This window comes from Acomys minous (assembly GCF_964271855.1).
Source record: "Acomys minous genome assembly, chromosome: 18".
Lineage (NCBI taxonomy): Eukaryota > Metazoa > Chordata > Mammalia > Rodentia > Muridae > Acomys > Acomys minous.
The window spans coordinates 8,204,946-8,223,541 of NC_140501.1; the positions used below are offsets into that span (position 1 = coordinate 8,204,946).

At 36.3% G+C, this 18,596-nt stretch overlaps 1 protein-coding gene across 5 annotated transcripts in view; it reads right to left on the minus strand.

Moving 5' to 3' along the window:
- Positions 1-18,596, minus strand: part of GPC5 (glypican 5) — a 1,329,555-nt gene that overhangs the window by 638,931 nt on the left and 672,028 nt on the right. Inside the window, exon 8 of one of the 5 annotated variants that reach the window (XM_084767673.1) lies at positions 11,126-11,145. The exons of 3 other annotated variants lie outside the window; for them this stretch is intronic. In XM_084767673.1, coding sequence (XP_084623799.1) covers positions 11,144-11,145 — 2 coding nt within the window. In that variant the 3' untranslated portion in view covers positions 11,126-11,143. Of the gene's footprint in view, positions 1-11,125; positions 11,146-16,415; positions 16,514-18,596 lie in introns of those variants that run through there. One more of the 5 variants, XM_084767671.1, reaches the window with a different exon arrangement.

Below are 18,596 nucleotides of genomic sequence, written 5' to 3' on the forward strand. Positions count from 1 at the left end.
ATTTGTGAATGAGTCTAAAATGCTGAACATAACACAGTCAAGTAAAATAATTCCAAATACACTCATAATCAATTCAATTAAATAGATAATATACTTCTTCATAAAGAGATGCATTTAACCTCCAAATAAATAGAAGCTACACTCTTTCAAATTATGAAATACATGGTTCTTATATTATACATGCATCATTTGGTGAGTCTTACCATTAAAAATGATATATTGGTAGAAGTATAGGTAGACACTCGCTTACAAATTTACAACTGCCTACCTCTCTACAAAAATAAGAGAACGCTTAATAGTAAATACAAGCATGAGGCACCAGAGGAGGGGGAGACCTGGTGGCACTCAGAGGAAGGACAGTGGGTTACTAAGAAGAAACTTGATACCCTATGAGCATATACAGGGGAAGGAAAGAAATCCCCCTCAGGAACAGTCATAGGGGAGGTGAATAAGGGGAAAATGGGAGGGAGGGAAGAATGAGAGGATACAAGGGATGGGATAACCATTGAGATGTAACAAGAATAAATTAATAAAAAATTTAAAAGAATTGTAAATACAAGCAATTCAAAGTATTTTAAATATATCTACTTTAGCATCTAAAATTAAATTTTCAAAATAACAGTGTTTCCACTGTAATGTTTTCTTGTTATCTAAGTAATAATTTATTGTAGAACAGGTGTGTTTGAAATAACAGGCAAACTTAAACTGAAGCAAAGAATCTCTGCAGAAAGGAAATCCCCTTAGGGCGATGTCAATTTTCCAACAGCAGAGGTGTTGTAGGCTTGTGCCATAGGCTGTTTATGAGTAGGGACTGTGGCTTAAATGTGAACTGTTTCTCCTAGGCCCATGCTCTTCCACACTTGTTCCCTGTGTCTGGGAAGCTGTGGAGCCTCCAGGAGGCAGTGTCTTCCTGCACGAAGTAGCTACAGTGGCTGTCTTTAAGAGTGTGCATACTAGATCCACTTCCCATTACCTTCTTAAAATTAATTAATATATTTATTCAATTTACATCCTGGTCATAGCCCATGTGCTTTTTGCTTCTTGACTGCAGATGTAACCCCAGTGACCCGCTGGCTTCTGCTTCTGGCTCTGCTACTTTGTTTTATGATCAATCCCCTTGAATGGTAAATCAGAATAAATCCTTACTGTCTGAAATTGCATCATATCAAACATTTGGACACAGAAACAAGACGAAAAAATAACGCTGATATTAAGGCTATTTAAAGAATGGGTCATTTACATGTTCTATAAAGAAGCTGCTTTTACCTTCTTGATCAACTGGAAAGGTTTCGCTTTAAGAACACTTCCCAATTGTAATATGAATAAATTAATAAAATATATTTTTAAAAAAAGAACATGTCCCTAGTGCACTAAGAGCTCCCATCGGGACTGACCCCGAGGAAAGGTATAGAAGAAAGGGAAGCACGCCGTTGAGAGGTGAGTCAGCCTTGACATCACCAAGTGGCAGTTTGCAATCACATCTTTAATCCACTGGAATCAATCACAATTTGGATCTTTATGCTGCAGGTAACTAACTGCCTAGCTCATCAACTTACAGGGTGTTCGGTTTGTGACAAAACCTCTCCTGCTACCCTTCTATCCCTCTTTCCCATCCTCATATTTCTTGATTCTAGGTTGACACAAAAACCGGAGCTGAACTAAAATAAATAGAATTCAATTGAGCTAAAAGGGCAATTTAAAACAATAGTTGACCTTTTCTGAGGGGATCAGAGCTCTGGGTCCTCATGGTTCTATTGACAGCAGACCTGGGTCTGGAAGCTGGTGTGGCCAGATACACGGCTGTGTGTAGCAACAGTCGGCTGTCTGCGAGCTCGCTTCTTATTTAACTCACGTGTCTCTGCCATCTAAATGTATCTGTCAGAACCTGTAAAATCAGAAGCCTTCAAAGGAGTTTTGTCCAAATTCCTGCTGCTTCTTTTAGGCTTTTCTCAAAAGTGAGAATAGATGAAAATCATTTGTAATGTCACTTTCATACATCGCTTTTCCTCTTCCAATATCCCTTGTTCTCACATCTTTTTCCTATAGTTTCATTTCCGTTGTTTTTACATATTTTACTCAGGAAAATTATGACATCTGAAGTTTTATGTCACTTGTCATTTGGATTTTTTTAAATTCCCAACACCAGAAACCAATTAGATAGTTCAAGTAATCAATTCATTTGTCTCTGTATTTTGATATGTAGATCTACATATGGGTTATAAAATGTAACTTATTGCTGTCTTTGGGCGGTGCTGAATTGTCAGCATCTCTCAGTTTTGAGTCCAGAATTAATCTGTTGCTGCTTTATAGGCTAATAAACATCTTGGGGTTGTTGAGGGATGGTCTGATGCATTTTGATGCTAATTACTGCTTGCTGTCTGTGTTATCAACTTTTGCTCAATAAAAAGCCATCCCACCTGGGCAGGGCAGGAGATAGGTGGGGCTTAGAGAGGAAGGAATTCTGGGAAGAAGACAGCCAGGAAGAGAAAGGAGAGATTCCTGAAATGAGGAGAGGAAGGCTGCCATGGGTTAGATGGAGGAGAAGCACATGGATGGAGAATCCGGCCCAGATGAAGAACATGAGCAAGTATTTGGGATTATGGATGGGAGGTAGCTTGATAGACGTTATTAGAAGCAGATGGCATGGGATTGAGGCAGGGATCCCATGCCTGCCACACTATGGGAGGTAGTTTAAAGGACTGATATCTGCCCTGCCCTAGGTTAACTAAGGCTATTTAAAAATATAACAAGTGTCTGTGTCTTAATTGATGGCTAGCCGGGCCTACTGATAATACATGTAATTTAAAAATAATAATGGGGTCTTAGATATCAGATGTTTTCATAATAGAATAAACCACTCATGTAACTGTGAGATGAATTTAAACTCCTTGTACTAGGGATGCTGGTACATACCTGTAGTCCTACCACTTAAGAAATTGAGGCAGGATCATTTTTATTTCAAAGCTGGTTTGGGATGCATGGAAAGACCTTGATTCTAAATATAAAACAAAGCAATAAACCTTGTATTCATTACTTTCCATGTCAAATTTATTTTTACTAATTAGTAAAGAAAAATTTACTATTCAAGGTTTATTAGTATCTGGGTATATGTGTATGTATGTATATGTGTCTACATATGTGTATATCTATATGTGTGTATGTACATATATATGTGCATATATGTGTGTTTGTATGTACATGTGTTTCTGTATCTATCTATCATCTATCTGTTTACCATCATCATCTATCTCTGTGGATTGCTCCTTCATTTTGGATGCAGGACAAACTGATGTTCCCGTCCCTAAGAAAACAAAAGTCTTTTGGTTGTTGTTGGTTTGGTTTGATTTTATTCTTGTAATTGGGTTTTGTTTTGTTTTGTTTTTGGTGGGGGAGGCAGGGATGTCTTCCTAACAATCTTTCTAATGGTACACAGACTTGATGATATAATAATTGTTGTTGTTGTTGCTGTTTTTATTAATGATAGCTTTGAAAAATGATTTCAATCTTGTCATCTCTTGAATAAACAGCATTATCATACATACATGTAAGACAACCCTTCCCGGAGGAGTGCACCCATCATGGCTGACCTGTCCTCGGGATTAAATCCTCAGCTTTCTTCAGTACACGTGTCATTCTAGAAATAGTTCACTGAAAAATTCGTACTAAGTTACCTCACAAGTCCTTGGGCGTGTTATTTGCATGCATGCCTCAAATTAGTGAACCTGCCTTTAGTAACAGAAGTTTCTCTGGTGGTCTTTATCCGATAACTTCTATAACCAAGAACTGCTTCCAGCAAAATCAATTATTTACACTATAGCCTTCTCTGTAATGAACAACAAAAACCTGAGATGCTAAATAGGCTTTGTGAGCCTTTTACAAGAGTAGCGGATGAGATTGGAGGCTTAGTCAAGGTTGGAGTGGAGACTCAGTTAGAGGCCTTTTAACGTCATATACTGCAGTCGGCGTTTGTAGAGCCGATCACTTTGCTGAGGAGCCTCTCACTGCTCACTCCAATAAGTCCTCGCTCTGTAGGGAGCATGCACATGAAACTATTGTCTTTTCAAATTGAAGTAATATTTTAAAATGTCATTCTAATAGGTACAGTTTTACTGCAAAATTTTCTGTTGTCATTTTCTATCTGTCCATAGATGTGAAAAGAATAACCCAGAGTTTATGTGCTACAGAACTTCTTACAGTGTGACAGAGCTCCTTATGTTTCTGTTCTTGGCTGGAGTACTTTTCCTGGTGTCTGAACACTGCTCTGCAGTGTCATAACTATCACGCCTACAACTCAGGGCAAAAGACTCCATGTGTCTGTGCCAAAGAGGGGCAAACGCATTCATTAAATAATAATTTTATTGAAATTAGATGCTTCCCAGAAAAGACACTGTATGTGAGTGTCGCTCACTATTGTCTAGTACCTTAATATTGTTAGTTTGCCCTTAAGAATACTTAAAATCACAGCTTCACATTCTATATTTAATATTTTGTGGTAAAAGGAATCTTTGAAATGGAAATTCTTACTATACTGATAACTCTAGTCACTGTTTATTGAACTTGGACACACTTTGCTGGCAAATATATAGGAATATTATGCAACCATGGTAAGTTCTTGTGAAAGATAATAAATATACCGAAAGATAATCAACTCAATGAAACTTGTGGTTTATTTATTTTTTTATGCTGGAGAATTGAAATACTTGGCAATTTTAAACATCATTTTTATTTCTTATTTTCTCATTATTTTATGCAGTATTATGTTCCTATATGCCTTATGATTATTCACAAATAGCCTCTTTCATCCATTCATCATATGCCCATGCATTAGTGAGGACATATTATTATTTTGTTCCATGTGTATAAAGATGCACAAACATGGAGACCATTTTCAGAAATTCAAAGTCTGAGAGGAGATAAAGAATATGTATTTTCAGGTGTTAGAGAGATGTCACAATGGCGAATACCAATTTTCTGTTCTTGCAGAAGGAAGAATTCATTTTTGTATACCATGTCAAGTTGCTCACAGATGCCTAGAAGGTCAGCTCTTGGAGAACCAATGACCGTGACCTCTGTAGTCCCATGTACACGTGCCCATATCCACACAAGAACACACATAAAAATAATACAAATAAAGCATTATTTTAAAGAGTTCAAGACTAAATTATCATGATGCTGTCTTAAAAACAAAACAGTAGCATTAAGTAGTTAAAAAAAAAAAAGGAAGAGAGGCAAGCATCACCATGGCATTTATATAAGCCGTGTCAGGTTACTACTGGTGGAGGCAGGGAGAAGTTCACGTGGAGACATGAGGAACTCACTATAATGTATTAGTTTCCCCATTGTCATCCACAGGCTGTGCCTGAGTTGGTGATGGTCCCTCACCTGCTCTGTAATCACATTCTTAGCCCCACAGCTTGGGAAAATTTGTCGGGAATTCTGTTTTCATGTTGTTCAGAGTGATGGCAAGGTCCCTTATTATTGCTTCAAGGGCTGACTTCATCAGTCTCCAGGGCACAGCTTATACAGCATTCTCAGAGTCCATGCCCTTTTCTGTTAGCTCTGCCCACCCCGCCTCTACTTATCAGAGCCTCTGCCCCCCCACACACTTTCTTTGTGTAGTAATCACACCTTGCCTCTCCATATCCCAACCGAGGTCCATTCTCTGCAGTGCCACATAGTCTCAATGCCTGTCAGAGGCCTTCTCAGTGTCTCCAACACTGAACTGCATACTCTTCTTATGAACACCCTAAGACAACCTTCCCTCAGACGCACTAGCTCTCACTCCATCATCATTTCCTGATTATCCATCTACCAGTTGTAGGCTGACACTTGCTTGACAGCTAGCACAGATAAGCGTTAAGAAAGAAGAAAGTGTGTGCATGAGTGCAGGATGATGTGAAGACAGGGCCAGGTGGGGTTGCACACTGGAAGAAATAGCTGGTGCTAAATTACAAGGGAGTTATTAATGACTTTAATTAGAATTCAGAATTTTGCACGAAGTCTATGCCACATCGTTCCCTAATGGGTTCCATGATATATTTAGAATTCAGAAAAATATGATTCTACAGAACGTGTTTTTAATGTAAAAGAGGTATTAATTACTCTGAATGTGTTATGATATAAAAATTATGTTATTTTACAAATTTATAATCTGATATCTAAAGTTAATGTTATGTTATTTAATATATAAACACAATTGTTCATGTTCCATAACAGAGAAGTATTAGTGTTATAAGAAAATTAAAGGAAATCATAAATAACCAGATCACCCTCAAGCAGTGACCGACCGCTCTCTTCATGCATCTCTAAAATGGAGACAAGATGCATCAACCTCGAAAAATCACACATGCTCTGAGCTTCACTTCCCAACTTAATAATTAGCACTCAATAATTACACCTGGGTTATTAATACTCAAAACAGCACAGTAAAGCAGTGTAAAATATTCCAATCAGGTTTCCGCTAGGTGAAAATATGAAGGTTATTTATGTAATTCACAAATACTTATAATTGTTGATAAAACTGTACCTGTCATATTTGTCTTTTAAGTAAACTTTGCTCTTTATATAAAAACATATTTACATTCATTTGGCTTCTGGATAATGATGTTGATTGAAATTAACATCAATGTTTTTGATTCATTAGCAGATCTTGTTTCCAGTGTTAATTAAGGTGCATCTCTGGTTCATGTACATTATACCCTTATCAGACCATGCAATTCAGAAAGTTTTTATTAAGCATTTTGTGTATGGAAGCATTATAGTAAGAGAAGTGAATCCATTGCTCTAAAGCCTTATTGGAAGTCATGATTGCTATTATGCTCATGCATATGAGTTTTTGTCTTCTTACTCTGGAAGTATTTGGGACTCCACGTCTACAACCTGTCTATTAAACCAACACAAAGATAATTTGTACATTAGTGTTGCTTTTCTTGTAGCTGTACAAACAGCATTTTGAGTTGGGAAGAATTTATTTCAATTCACTGTTTCTCACGCGTGGGAAGCCACGGTGGCAGAGGTGTGAGGAAGCTCACCACATTGTAACCACGCTCAAGAAGTAGAGAACATTGCGTGCTGCTTTCAGTGCTTGCCTTCTCTCCTCTAGGTAGTTCTGGACCCCCGTCCATGCATGGGGACACCCACAGCGAAGATGGGACTTTCCATCTTAACTAAGCTGATTTAAAGCAGCCCCCGTAGGAAGGCTTCACAATTGGTCTGCTAACTCCATGTTCTGTCAAGATGCCAATGCATAACATTCATAAATGCCATGGTCAAAAGTTGGACCTAGAGTTTCCCTTAAAGACACCTACGATAGTTATGATACCTCATGAAGTAAGGTATGCTCTTGAGCTAGCATGGGAAGCAGTGAGCTTTTTGATCCTGGGTGTAAGAATAAAACATACTTTTTATGTCTAGTGAATACATAAGATGGTGGAGAAGCATGTGACTGTAGCTTATACAATAAACTCATACACTCCAATTAGAAAGATCATGAAATTATTAGTAAAGGAAGAATAAAAACATGAACGTTAAAGAACCAACTATATTTTGTACTTCAACACTTATTCATGTTTGAGTTTCATTCTTTTACTTATTGCTCAGTTGTCTTTACTAGATATTTGTCAGCCCTGTAAAATGGACTCTGTGGAAAACTCAATAGTCTCAGTTGTCAGTCCTCAGAGAGACACTTTGCATACCAGTATTACTGACAGAGTTGGTTTCTAGCCAATTTAAATAAAAGACTGAGTGATTCCAGGGCTAATTCCCTAGATGCTGTTCCCTCAGAAAACAGCCAGTTCCCCATACACTCTGCTCAGTATCTCCAACCATGAGTGAGTTATTGCATCTGATATTTATTTCCTTTAGAATTTGGAAGGAGACTGTAAAACGGATTTTAAACTTGCAGTGGTATGCATACTCACAGAAAATTTAATAGTTTATTACCCACGAATGTAGAAATAATCACATTGATTTTCAAATAATAAATATGTTTTGGCTCCAACCTTACTATTAATAGATGCTGTATCAAAGAAAGTCCACCAAGGAAACAGAAGTCATTTAAGAGATAATTTAATACAAGGAATAGCATAAAGATATTTAAGGTTAATTTAATAAAATTTGTATGCTGGGATGCTCTTATTAATGGGGCCAGAAAAAAAAGGAATTGATGGAGTAAGCAGGTTCTAGGGAGCTGTCTGGCGGGTGTGTATCCGACAGTATGGCCACATCCAAATGATGTTCAGCCAGCCCTCCAAGAGCCACTATGGTGACTGAACTCAGATTGGCAAAAGAACAAGTTCAGTCTTGGCAAGGGAGCGTGGTTACTACAGATAGTCATCTTTCGGGACCACCATGCATATCCACCTCTAGTGCATGTGTGCCATCTCCTATTTTCTTGCCAGATTCACAACTAAGGATTATCTTTTTTAAGGACCGGAGAATACATAAAAAAAATATAGTTAGAAATATAAGAAAAATACGTCTTCGCTACTGAGAGGGCAGGAGCTCACACTCAGTAGCATTTCCATCCACAGAGAGTTGAAGAAGTGACACTGTTACTGGAGAAAGTCTGCTTGGGACTGCAGGGTGATCAGAGCTAGAAACAGGATGGACTGTCCACCCTCGTTTTCAAGCTCTATTTAGGGAATAAAAACAAAATATCAGTTTGGAATATAATTGAGGTAATTTAGTTTTCGGATCCTATAGAGTGTGCAAACTCAGTTGCAGAGGCTGGGGGATTGCCATCTGCATGGTCACTAACAACTCAAATAAGAATGTACTACCTGGGGCAGTAAAACATGTAAAGGGACATCATAAGAGCAAAAGGAGTATTCTGATGTTTTAAAAGGTGTGTCTAATGAGAGTGGTGAGTATGTCCACAGACTTTACTGACAAACTTAATTCAGTGTTTTATCCGAGTAAGGCCTGGCCCTGCTTACCTTCCCAAATAAGAAAATGTAGGGTGTATTCAGTAGGCACATATTCAACACACACTATGTATGTGTATGAGGGTCTCCCTCATATACATGTCATATAACATAGACATATAAAATGCAAGCTAAAGAAAGTGAAAAACATCTGAATGACTAAAAATTGAAAGCAACTTCCTGCCATGGCAGGTAACTATCAGCTGTCCTTCAACTGTGCACACACTGCTACTAAAGCATCCTCTTTCTCATCGCTGCTGTTATCTGCCCAATAATGGTAGCATGAAGTCTCTTGTCTCAGGAAAAAAACAGACTCTCCATTTGAAGTAATAGGGTCAATGCAACTGTAGGAATCCCCGGTACAAGAGTAAACATGATATTTACCATGTGTTCAGGATAGAGAAATTGAGGCTGTGAACTAACAAAGTAGAAGTGGTAATAGGAACAGATATTTTTCAGAAAAATAAGCATAAATGTAATGGATCTTACTTAATACAGAGAATAAAGGATAAAGAAGATCACACATTCACTTTCCAGTTTCTGACTGTAAGATAGGAACAAGTCAACTATCCACTTAAAAATAAGGGAAAATGAAAAAATGCATTGAGGAGAAAGTGAACACATTTCGCTGTCAACTAATCATTTTATTTTGCCTACATGTCACCAGAACGTCTCATACTAGCTGAGCCTTCTGCCTTGAATACATGGGCTTCCTCTACAGTTGAGTCAATCCATCCTTTCCTCTGGTACATTACAGAAACCTCTGGCTACTCCCACAGCTGCTTCTCTCCTTCTATCTCTAAAGGCACGTTCCATAGAAGCTTGAGGATTCTGTTGTCATAAATGCATGGTGGCATTTGAATTGATTTCTTTTATAAATGTCCTGGTTGAAAGAGATTTAATTCCACTTCTCATCTATCTTTGATCCTTTATGAAAATCTACCTCAACATTAATTTTCAGAATGCTACCTATGAATAAGAGTTAAAAGCCCCTAGAATTCATTATTTCCCACCATTTATTCCTGAGGCTTCACATTCTTCCCTTTCTCATAATGTAATAGCATAATATTTACTTAGCATATCTCTCCTAGACCTTGAATACTTTATAGCTATGAAGGCCACATGTATCTTTAAAAAATACCCTAGAAACAGAAAAAAATTACCTTATTCATATGAATGATATGCTGTGTATATGCACATATTATTGTATATACAATGAAAAATTTTGAACAAAACAAAATGTTAACAAGAGGTAAAAAGGCAAGTTACAAAATAGGACACATAAAAACATTCAGTAAACAAACAAACAAAAAAATGAAGGTGAGACTCACCAGTTATCAGTACCTAAGTTATTACAATTAAGACAGCTTTGAAAGTCCTAGCTACATCTTTGTAGGGGCCCTAGGTCCAGTCCATGTGTGGTCCTTGGTTAGTGCTTCCTAGCAATTATACTAAACTCAAAATGCATTCTTTGTTTCTCTCAGACTATGAGTTCCTGAACTTCCTCTTCATTGAGTATATACTTTAGAAAGCTTCATATTATCAATTATTCCTCCCAAAGGCATATGAACATTCTCCCAACTTTGTGCCAGCTTTAGAAGTGAGGGCTATCTTTTGAGCTGGGCACAATGCATAAGAAATGTAGTCAAAATGAAAACCACTCTTTTATGTCCCAGGCTTGGAAGGTGAGTCAAAGCCTAACATTCACCATAATTCACAAGGGCAGGTGACATACCCAAGCATGTTAGCCAACATCATCCTAATGACATCCTGACATCAACCTTTCTACATGTCCCCCACAAGGCGCAACATTACCCTGCCTTTCATTCCAATAAAACTGATCTCAGTTTCTCTCACCTATTGTAATAGAATGAATAATAGTATAAAACAAGTAATTTAAGATACTATTGCAAAGTGAGTGTGAGATATTAGTGAAGAGCACCATTTACCAAATAAAATGCAACTCAACATTTGAAAATTTCTAAGTTTGTAAGAGCTAGAATATAAAATAACAAGCTGATTTAAAATTAAACAATATAATAGAAAAGATATGTAAACACAAAGATACCTTCATAATAGTACAATAAGATGGCAAAAGAGCTGAATTTTGATAACCAATATAACTGGAGGAGAAATAGTTCAGTTTGAAAGTAGAGTAAAGGGATTTGGGAAGATATTCAAACAAAGCAAGAGAGGTTCAACAGATGTGGAGTAGCTGTTCCTGAAAAAAAAAAAGTCAAGAGTAGAGAACAAATTATTTAAAGTCACACTTTCAATAAGAAGTCTCTGAAAAAATATTGAACAGTACAAATTGAATAAGTGCCCTAGCTGCCTGAGACTATAAGCTCAGAACTACTAACATAAAAGTGAAACCACTGCATTTCAGAGAGAGAGAGACAGAGAGAGAGAGAGAGAGAGAGAGAGAGAGAGAGAGAGAGAGAGAGAGAGAGAGAAAGAGAGAGACAGAGAGAGACAGAGAGAGAGAGAGAGAGAGAGAGAGAGAGAGAGAGAGAGAGAGAGAGAACATGGGAAGTGGAAAGGATGGGGGGATGCTTCTAAGATCACCTCCATCCATTTTATCAGCCTGGCATTCTTTATAATAAATGCAAAAAGAGAAAATGGGAGCCAGCATGCTTATAGTCAGCAAAATCAATTTTTGTTAACAATGGGCAAGAGGCCTGTTAACTGTGGGAGAGCTTGTGAGGTATTCTGTCATGAGACCTAAGGAAAGAAGTAGAGACCAATTGAGATTGTACCTAACTAGTGCTGAGAAACATAAAATTAGTACAGAATAAATTAGAATTAGGTAATAACTATGATGTAACTGAAATGTCTGGATATCTGCCTCTGTCCATCAATTATGTATATTATAGCCATCAATTGTGCAAAGAATATGCTCAGAGCAAAACTGTTTAACTGATGTTGGTAATATTAATAGGTGCATGTACTTTTGATAGTGTTATAATTAATCTGACAATTCAATATTGTATTTGTTATACAATAAAGCAATTGATTACTATGTATTTATTTATTTACATTATCACTCTGTCCTTAATTTCTATCTCTAGTATGCAGCTTGTGGCCATGAAACACTGCCTCCCAATAAGTGACTAAAACTTAGGTAAAACTATCTTATTTCTGGTTTGTTACAGGGATAACAAAGCTACACTTTATGTACCTTGCTAAACATACAGTAAAAACAGAAGCAAAGACTTCATGAATAGTACAATAAATAAAAAATTTAAAAAAAAAATCAAGCTTCAAATAGAAGGGTATTTTGGAAAGTATGAGACACTCTGGATTCTAGAAGAGATAAAATTTACAAATGCAGTTCAAATTATTTTCTTGAAATTCAAATATATATAAAACAATTAGTCATTGTTTGAAAAAGGCAGGGAGCAAAACCAACTCAAGAATCTATGGTTCCTTTCCAAGGAATTAGGTAGCTCTCTATAGTAGTCTGCTTTCTGTTACTCGAACAAAACACTGGGATCCTAATTATGCCTAAAAGTGTTTATTAATCTCATAGCTAAAGCTAAGAGTCAAGGTCCCAACATCAAGAGCTTCAAGGCATAAGGTATCACAATAGTTTGTGTGTGTGTGTGTGTGTGTGTGTGTGTGTGTGTGTGTGTGTGTGTGTGAGTGTGTGATGGCTTATCATATGATAGGTAGCCAGAGAGTTTCTAAGAGGCAAGATGGATGCTTTTTATGTACTTTTTGAGAATTTGGGAATCCTACAAGTACTACTGCAATATCAGCCAAAACCAGTGTTTCCAATGACTTACAGATCTCCTTCGGAATCTCTAAATTTTAATAAAGATATACTGATTTAATCTATATGTATGTGTCTCTTCATAGGTTTATGTGTACTATATGAGTACAGATGCCTGTGGAGGCCAGAGTGTTTCAGATCTCCTGGAATTACAGTTATGAGCAATTGTGAGCTGTAATATATGAGCACTTGAAACAAATTCTGTTCTTGGTAAAGTCTATAGGAATGGAGACATGTTCAGAGAAAGACTCATAATTGCTCTCTAAGGCTCTGTCTGGGGCCGTATGGAAAGGTAGATGTTCAGTCTCAATCTCCATCTCCGTAATTGCTGTAATGTCAGTTTGATCAGATTCTTTGTTTCTTGTCAATCAATTGAAGCACAAAAACAGGTACACACATTTTACTCAATATTTTCTTTCGGTGCATAGGTGTGTCAAAGAGTGTGCCCTATTTTTAAACTGTCTCTAGATCTAGCCACTTTATCTTCAAACAATAGTGTAGCTTGGACAGTAGAGTTGTTGCTCTTTTGCGCAATCCAGGCACAGTGTAACCATGCACAAAGGAAATGGTGAATACCCTATCAAAGACATACTTTCCCTTATTGTCCATATTTACCTGTTCCTAACCAGTTCACTGCACTGCTGTCAACATCTCAAAAATCCACACAAAATCACAGATAAACCTCTGTGTTTCTCATATTAGTCAACCTTTTACAGCCTTTGTTAAAACCCTTTGTACTGTTCCTGCACATTTGAGCCTTACAACGTTTGGCCTCTTGTTTCTTTGTAAATGTCCCCCTTCTTCCTGCCAGGTGGCCTTTCTTCCCTATTGTACCACGTTGGAAATAAATCATTAATTTACCCACTCAAAGAGATTTCACTCATAAATGTTGCAGTCAAGCAATTATTTTTCTTCAGAATGACCTTTTTCTGTTTCTTTCATATATTCACTCTTCTCTGAGCACATGTAAAACTTTGATTTATCTCTGCTGGTATTTAAGGTGATACTCAATGTTCATCAAGAAACACAGAGTTAATAAACAGACCATTTCTACTGGGATGCCAAAAGTCATATTTCAAGAAGAAAGGCTTCTTGAAGTATGAAAACCACAAATTTCATATCCTGAGACAAGATAGGCATAGCTTTCTTGGTGTATGTCAGTAAACCCAAGTTCCCAAAGCAAACTAAGACTGTATAGAACGATCCAGTATTACTAGCTTAACTGTAATATTTCCTAATGGCCTTGTTCATGCTGATTTCTAGAATGAATACATGGAAATACTGATAGCATTTTAAAGTTACTTTTACTTTAACCGGTAATGGTTCTGGATATCGGAAGGAGTGTAATACACAAGGCTGTGTTTGCTCCTCAAAGTGTGATCTTGGATTATGAGCAACAGTATCACCTGGATGTCTCCCCAGCCTCTTGATTGTGTTTTCCTCTTCAGCAGAATGTTCAAGAAGTTTGTATAATAAATTTGAGATTCTGTGGGTTGAGGTTGTATTCTACATAAATGTATAATAAATTACACTTACTGTACATTTAACTATGTGGTAAATAATCCCTGTCACTCTTTCCACACATTTATATGAGAGAGTCCATAAACTGTCAATTACATATCTAACTTGACTTCACATTATACACTTTATCAAGCTCCCTAAGAGATGACAATGTTGCAACGTTGTAGCTTGTTGCTTACTAGAAACAAAGTGACAACAAACAGCGTATAAGTTTTTTCTTTCTTTTTTCTTTTCCTTTTCATCTTCTTCCTATTATTAAACTACATGAGCTCAATAAAGTCAAGATAAAGTTTATATGGTGATATTTTCTTGAATGCAAATTTTTATTTCTTTTATCATTTTTTTTTCAAATATGTTCAGCACTATGCTTTCCTAAAAGCATGAATTCTTTATTTTGTTTTCTCTGTTGTGGTCTTGGTTGGTTTTTCATGTTGAAATATTAATCATTTGGGTTACATACTATTAGAATTCCTTAAGTTTTAATTAATGTCTACCCTTTACCTCAGGAATTTAACATCAGCCAAAACCAATACAATGAAAATTACCACTTAAACATTCAAGAACAGAACTTGTATTTCAATTCTATTATTTAAATCTATGAGTTACAAGAGGATGAAAGATGGTTTTATGTGAGACATTAAGTCTCCTTATTATACTTCATAAAATCTTGTTAACAAAATAGCTTGTATCCAGGATGATCCTCAGTTATTTTTAAACCAACCTGGAACATTGCAATCATAATATTTTTCATAGTGACCATATATCAAACCTATTTAACTTAGATGTTTATCTTATTTATCTTCAGCATAATTTTATCCATAAAGTAAACGTTAAACTAGCTGATAATTTTAAATGGACATTGAAAAAGAGAATTTCTTTATAAAATTCAAAAATTTTGTCATGCAAGGCTTCATCTGACTCAAAATTAGACACTCCTAATACAAATATGAAAATATACAGTCATTTTTTAAAGTTACTTTTAGTGTGTCTCAAAAATTAATTCAAGTAACCTCAAAATGAGGTTTACTATTGTTCAAATTAAAAAATACATGATAAGGAAGTCAATTATTCACACTAGAATTTCCTAATTTTTTCAGTAAGTTACTACTGTGTTGTTTTAATCCTTTACAAGGCAATAATTAATGCATTTTATTTAAGCAAATTTAGTAATACTTTAATTTTATAAAAATATAAATTCTTTAGCACATTTGGAACTATATAATGGTGTTCAAATATTAAATTCTGGTACTACCTGAAAAGACCTAACTGGAAAGGGGAAAACTCATAAGCTCTATAACGAAAAATGACCCCTGCTCTTTGTTCAACTTCTGAGAAACAAAAGACAATGGAAAATCACAGGCAATTATTTTTACAGCAGGGTTAATTTGTAGTTCTCCTAGCTCTGGAAAGAAAGCGCAAGCCATATTCTTTGAGATCTCCTTAATGTTCACTGCTAACTAGATCACAAAGCAGTCATGATTGATGTGAAAATAGATACAAAGAAGCCAAGAATTTTCACTCACTCCAGAATCCTGGGTCACTAAGTAACACTTCTTCATTAAGTAACAAAGGGTCATTCTTATTTCACTGTTTATGTGGGTGTGACAATCTCTTTCAAGGTCATCTTGGCACCATGATATAGACTCATTTGTTAGAGGCTGACACTAGGATTCCACACGAGGAGTCAAAGACACAGTATACAAAAATTCTCTATTCATCTAGAAAACAGATTTTATTAATAGAAAAGCCTTGGATGTTTTAACAAAACACTCAGGAAGACCCAAGGACAAAGGCTGCCTTGATACTCTGAATGTTCCCAGTCAGTGTGGACTCCTATTATGACAGGTAACCAAGGACTACAATATGGCCACTCACACTAAACAGGTGTTGACCAAGGACTACAATATGGCCACTCACACTGAACAGGCGCTGATGCCATTTACAGGTTTTTTTTTTCAATGTATATAGAACGTAAAAAAAAAACCACTCTGCTAAACATATTACATACTATTAAGACAAATTAGTAAATATTACAGCTTATTGATATAGAGAATTGGAAGATGTAAAATCTCATTATCTTTTCTAATGTCTAGTGTCTAAATGAACTTGAGATCACACTCACTTTGTCTGATGCTGTTACTGTGAGGTCTCTCACCAAAATGAGCTTCTCCATTGTTACTAAATCCATATCATCCAAGAACTATAACGGGGTTTCAAAGTTGCTCATAATATAAGCTGCTCTTGGTGGCACATTGACTTACAATATCAGCATCTGAGATGAAGAAGAAATGCCCACCTGCGGGCCAGACACTCATTTTAGTGGAATTAAGTTTGTCCTGCATGCAAAGGGAAGGAAAAACTGGATTGTGCCCACTGGTGTGTGTACCCTGCTTCAGTTATCCATGGGAAAGGGCTGAGAAATAGGTATGAGAGTGAGGAAAATGAAGAGTCAAAGAGATAAAGAAGCGTAAGTGGTTTCTTCCTAAAAGTAACTCTTCAGTTTATATTTAATATGGACCCACAGGCAACAATTACAAACAAAAATCCTTTGTAAAATGTAACGCTCTCAGGCAGGGCTGGAGAGAAACCTAGGTACAGAGGGGCCCATTTAGTTCTCTGCACCAGGTCAGATGGCTCACAACTGCCTGTACCTCCACCTCCAGTGGATCTCACCTTTTCTACATGGGCACCTTCTCTCACATGTACCCGCACACACACACACACACACACACACACACACACACACACACACACCATACACACACACACACACACACACACACACCATACACACACACACACACACACAACATACACACACACACACACACACACACACACACCATACACACATATACACTCTCATACACACTTGCTCACACACACACATATTCATACACAATAAATCTCAAAAATAAACTATTAGAATATTATATTATTTAGCATTATTGGTGATTAAATAAAAATGATGCCTAAATGGTAAATAAATATTTTGGTGTAAAACTTTGCATGTAGAAGCACATAGTTCTTCTAAAGGAAACATGTAGAGAGGCAGAAAACAGTACAATTAGGAAAATACTTATTAACTTTGTAAATTTGCATAAGTAGAATAAGTGAATTTACATAGCATGCAACTCTTGTTCTTAACAAAGCAACAGAACATCCCTTGAAACATCTTAGAATGCAGTATTTTCAAGCTCTTAAGATCGCCACAACTGCCTTTACCTTTTCATCAATGGACCAAAGTTTCAAAAAGAATTTCAATGCTAAAAAACCTATGTGTGGCCCACACTTCACAGTTTTCCTTCTTCGTGTCAGCAGGCATATCCACAGTGATTTCATACCCACTTATTAAAAATTGAAAGACAGCTGCTATACAATCTTAGAAACAACAGGCATCCCAACTGGAGTAAACAGATGAGGCTGTTTTTCAAAGTTTGCCTGAGGTTGCTGACAATCATCTATATCTTAGTGTCTCCAATTGTGATAGAGATTCACTTACTACAACCTGTTTCAGCCATAACTGAAAACAGTATTTGGAGTAAGAAACTTACTCTTTCCACCTTGACACCAAGGTTGATGAGAAAACAGTACTTAAACGCCTTGCACTGGAACTACTTCTCTCATGAAACAAGCCAAGTTTTATCCATACCAAGTTCTTGAGATTCTAAATAATATGAAAAATGCCATTGCATTCCACTTTTATGTATATGTGCACAAACATAGACAAACACATATATGGAGACAACTACAAACTAATCCCCTTCAGATGATATCTTTACTTCACATTATTTCTTTTTTGGTACATATTTTGATGTTTTATGATTCTTCTAACATTAAAATAACTAATTAGAGGACATACATTATATGTGTTATATATTATATACAATTTAGTCATATATAGGTATGTGTATATATATATATATACATCATGTAAGAAATGAGTGATTTTCAAATTGAATATCACTATCATAATTCCTAAATATAAAAGATAACCTTTTAACTCTTAGGAAAAATTGTTTTACGAATGAAAAAACATTTTTTAAAATTTTTGGTGTACATATTCCAAAAAATAAAAAATAAATAAATTCAAGAAGAAATACTCATACTAACTAGAAAAATACATATCCTGATTCTGCCAATAAGAGTAAAAACTACTCCACTTATAGTACAAACTCCATAGTCTTTTAAAAACTTCATTGTTCTGTCCATTAAGGGGAGGAAATCCCCCCAGGAACAGTCATAGGGGAGGGAAATAAGGGGAAAATGGGAGGGAGGGAAGAATGGGAGGATTCAAGGGATGGGATAACCATTGAGATGTAACAGCCCAGGACGCATGGGCAATCTGTATCAGGGACTGCAATGTTCTGAAAGATTAC